Source organism: Nothoprocta perdicaria, unplaced genomic scaffold (genome assembly GCF_003342845.1).
Source record: "Nothoprocta perdicaria isolate Ctin4 unplaced genomic scaffold, notPer1 scaffold_157, whole genome shotgun sequence".
NCBI classification, from domain to species: Eukaryota; Metazoa; Chordata; class Aves; order Tinamiformes; family Tinamidae; genus Nothoprocta; species Nothoprocta perdicaria.
In genome coordinates, this window is record NW_020454727.1 from 57,032 (window position 1) to 61,025 (window position 3,994).

The window sequence follows — 3,994 nt, forward strand, 5'->3', positions numbered from 1 at the left end:
GGGGGGGTGGGTCGCGCTAGTGGGACAGGTGCCCAAAACAGCTTGTGAGGGTGGGGGGAGCCTGGGAGGGGCCTGATCCAGGGCCCCCCCTGGCCCCATCCAGATATTGTCCCCTGTTCTGGAGTACCCCCGTCTGCAGCACCCGCGGCAGGTCACAACCTGCCCCGACCCCGGTGTCCCTGTGTGTATGGGGGGGGGCAGCCCCCCTGTCCCCAGAGCAGGGTGGCCGGGGGGGGGGTCCCTTGCTGCGCGGCCCCCACCCCAGCCAGGGTTCTTGCGTGGGGGGACCGGGGACACGCAGGCGCTTTGCAGCGTTGCCGCGGGGGAACCTGCCTTTAATGGCGCGACAGTGGCGCGGGCGCCGCCGGGGACTGTCACGCGCGGCGACACCCTCGGAGCGGCTCGGAATAACGTGGGGAGCTGCCAGGGAGCCGGGGGCGGCTGGCGAAAAATAGCTCATTCCCGGCTGGAAATAGGCTGGGGGCGCCAGGGGCAGCCCCGCGGGAGCAGCCCCCCCCCGCGGTGCTTCCAGTGGCAGGGCTGGGATGAAGGGAGAGCTGATGGGATGGGTGGATGGACAAGGGCTGGGATGGGTGGACAAGGGCTGGGGTGGCYGGACCAACCCCTTGGCCCGGTCCGTCTCATGGAGTTCAACCTTTCCTGAAGTCCCCCCGCGGGTTCCCCAYGGAGCCGGTGCTGGTGCCATTGGGCACTGATGTCCGCGAGAGCCCGGTGCTCCCGGCGCTCCTCTCCGACCGGGGTTTTTGGAGCCTTTCCAGCCTCCGTCTCTGCCTGGCCCCGGGGTCGCTGCACGGAGGTGGCGCCAGCCCGTGATGTCGCCTGGGCTATTTTCAGCCTCGGCTGTCACCGTCCTCCCGCGGACGCCCGCGTCACTTGCCCGGGTGCTGTGTCATCCCCCCTGACCCCCCCGGGCCCCTCCTCTGAGCCGGGGCTGGTGCCATCGTGCCGTGGGCAGCACTGGGGGTCTTGGCCTCCCCGCCACCRCCAAACACTTGTTGCCCGATTGCCCCCAGCCGCGCAGCTCTCAGTGCCCTCTGCCCTTGTGCCACTGGTACCACTGGGACACTGGGGCAGAGATGGGGATGGGGGCAGTGTAGGGTCCCCATGTCCCCCTGGTGCGGTGAGCCCAAGTCAATGGGTGCCTGGGGGGGGCAGATCTGGGGGTCCTCCCCCCACACCGCACAGGGGCCCTTCCTGGGGGTCCCCAGTCCCTGGTGCTGGCACCATAGTGACTCCCTCCTCTCTCTGTGTCTCTCTGCAGTTAAAAAGGCCAAGTTTGACGGGCCCCAAGGTGAGTGGCCCCATCCGGGGGGGTCCGGGACAGGGGTCTCATTTCAAGGGCTGGGTGGTGGCAAGGGGGTGCCAGGCTCCATTTCAGCTCCTGGTCCCTGTAAGGAGCAGGGATTGGGACTCCCAGGGACATGGGGAAATGGGGCTGGTGGCGGCGGGGCCCCTCGTGCCCCACCGAGGGCTGGCGTCACCCTCGGCTCCTTCCCGCAGAGAAGTTCAACACCTACGTGACGCTCAAGGTGCAGAATGTCAAGAGCACGACCATCGCCGTGCGGGGCAACCTGCCCTCCTGGGAGCAGGACTTCATGTTGTGAGTGCCCCCCGGACCCCTCCTCACCCTGGGGCACCGGGAGCCTGCAGAGCTACCGGCTTATCCTGGATTCCCCCTTTCCCTGCTGCGGAGCATTGAGGGGAGCCCACAGTGTCCATCCTGGGAGGGACATCCCTGAGACCCCTCGGGGCTGAGGACCAGCGTGGGGAGCTGCAAGGGGCAGGAGAGGGGGTCCCTGGAGCTTGCCAGGCTGGCAGGAGGTGACCATGCACCCCTTCCTCACAGTGAGATCAACCGGCTGGACCTGGGGCTGACGGTGGAGGTTTGGAACAAGGGGCTCATCTGGGACACMATGGTGGGCACCGTGTGGATCCCCCTCCGGACCATCCGGCAGTCCAACGAGGTAGGCGGCGGGGGGAGGCCCCAGGCTGTGTCCTCCCCTGCCCTGGGCACCAGGGCTTTGGGGACCAGGCTGGGCTGGTGCAGGTGGCCTTGGCCTGGGCAGCACCCCTGAGCCGCTCCTCGCCCCCGCAGGAGGGTCCCGGGGAATGGCTCACGCTCGACTCCCAAGTCATCATGACAGACAACGAGATTTCGGGCACCAAGGACCCCACCTTCCACCGCATCCTCCTGGACACCCGCTTCGAGCTCCCGCTGGGTAGGTACCAGCGCCYGCATCCCTCGTCCTCCCCCAGCCTGGAGGTGCTGCCAGGGCCCCCCCAGGGCAGAGCCAGGCGGGATGTGCTGGGGATGCGGGATCTGTCCCACAGACCGGGTCTGTCCCCTTGCAGATATCCCCGAGGAAGAGGCCCGGTACTGGGCCAAGAAGCTGGAGCAGCTCAACGCCATGCGGGACCAGGACGATGTAAGTGAGGGCTGGAGGGGGCTGGGGGCTGCGGAGGGGCCCGGGGCGCATCCCACCCTGATCCGACACCGTCCCCTCCAGTATGCGTTCCAGGAGGAGCAGGAGAAGCCTCTGCCCGTCCACGGCTCCCAGTGCTGTAAGTGCCAGGCATGAGGCTGCCGACCCCACGGCCTGTCCCACTCATGTGGCCACCCTGGTGCCACCTCCATCTTTATCGTCTCTGCCCCTTTCCTCCACAGGCAACTGGAATTATTTTGGCTGGGGAGAACAGCAGAGTGAGTATGCGGCGGCTCTCCTTGTTTTGCTCCCTCAGGCGCCTTGCCGTGGCATTCAATCCTGCCCCCATGGCATGTCCCCCTCCCCATGCCCCCCAGCCCCGTCCCGCCGAGCTGGGGACAGAGTGGTGGCAACAGCAGGGCTGTCCCCGCTCCATCCCCGCCGCCACCCGCCCTCTTGCAGATGATGACCCCGACAGCACCGTGGACGACCGGGACAGCGATTATCGCAGCGAGACCAGCAACAGCATCCCGCCGCCCTACTACACCACGTCGCAGCCCAACGCCTCCGTGCACCAGTACCCCGTGCGGCCGCAGCAGCAGAGCTCCCGCGACTCCTACACCGACTCCATGCAGAGCTACGAGATGGACTATTCGGACCAGCGCCCCATGAGGTAGCGCTGGCGCCAGGGACCCCAGGGGACACCCCTCCGAGGCGGAGGAGGACGCAAGAGGGGCAGGAGGGTGTGGGCATGAGTGGTGTCCCCRCTGCCCTCCCTCCCCAGGTGATTTTGGGGAGGGGGTTTGAAAGGCAGAGACGTTTCCGTGCTCCTTTGGGTCCCCTTTCCGAGTCCCTCGTCCCCGGGAGGCGGCCGGGCTGCAGCAGAGCCRCAGGGCTGCTCCGTCCCCACGCTTGCACGCCGAGGGCGCCGCGGCGGGCGCGYGCCGGGCCCTGCTCACCGTGTTCCTCTCCTCCCCGGCAGACGCTACGGTAGCGTAGACTCTGCCGCCCGTGGGCGCCGCGACGCCGAGTCCGCGCCCGAGTGGAGCGGGCGGAGCRGCCGCCAGCGCTCCCTTGAGAGCAGGCGGTCCCTAGACCTATCGGATAGGTGGGTCCTGCCTCGCCGCGTCCTTGTGCCGCGCACAGTGCCGTGCTCCGCTCTCGTCGTGAGGCCAACACCAGTCCCGGCAAGGGCAGCCCCGCTCTGCCGCTGCCCCGGCCCAACCTCGGGGGGATTTTTGGACCTTGGCACCAAGTCTGTGGTTCCAGGCTGTGGTTCTTCCACATTCCAGACTGTTCTGGACTGTCCAGAAACTTCCTCTGCATCCCGGCTCCCTTCTGTGCTGGCCAGCCCAGATTATCCGAGCTCACAGCTGGATTGCAAAGCAGCAGCACCCTCCCCACGTCCGAGCAGGCAGCAATTGCAAAAGCAGCAGCCCTTCCCCACATCCAACCAGAAGCAATTGCAAAGCAGATGACCCTTCCCTATGCTCAGGCCAGGAGCAATTGCCAGAGTAGCAGCCCCTTCCCCATACTGGAGACAGGAGCAA

At 67.3% G+C, this 3,994-nt stretch overlaps 1 protein-coding gene across 1 annotated transcript in view; it reads left to right on the forward strand.

Moving 5' to 3' along the window:
- The first annotated feature begins 1,125 nt into the window (after window positions 1-1,125).
- UNC13A (unc-13 homolog A) overlaps window positions 1,126-3,994 on the forward strand; it is a 23,534-nt gene continuing 20,665 nt past the window's right edge. Inside the window, exons 1-9 of the mRNA XM_026035154.1 lie at window positions 1,126-1,141; window positions 1,283-1,312; window positions 1,522-1,621; window positions 1,868-1,985; window positions 2,117-2,240; window positions 2,374-2,447; window positions 2,529-2,583; window positions 2,687-2,722; window positions 2,907-3,117. Coding sequence (XP_025890939.1) covers window positions 1,126-1,141; window positions 1,283-1,312; window positions 1,522-1,621; window positions 1,868-1,985; window positions 2,117-2,240; window positions 2,374-2,447; window positions 2,529-2,583; window positions 2,687-2,722; window positions 2,907-3,117 — 764 coding nt within the window. The remainder of the gene's footprint in view (window positions 1,142-1,282; window positions 1,313-1,521; window positions 1,622-1,867; window positions 1,986-2,116; window positions 2,241-2,373; window positions 2,448-2,528; window positions 2,584-2,686; window positions 2,723-2,906; window positions 3,118-3,994) is intronic.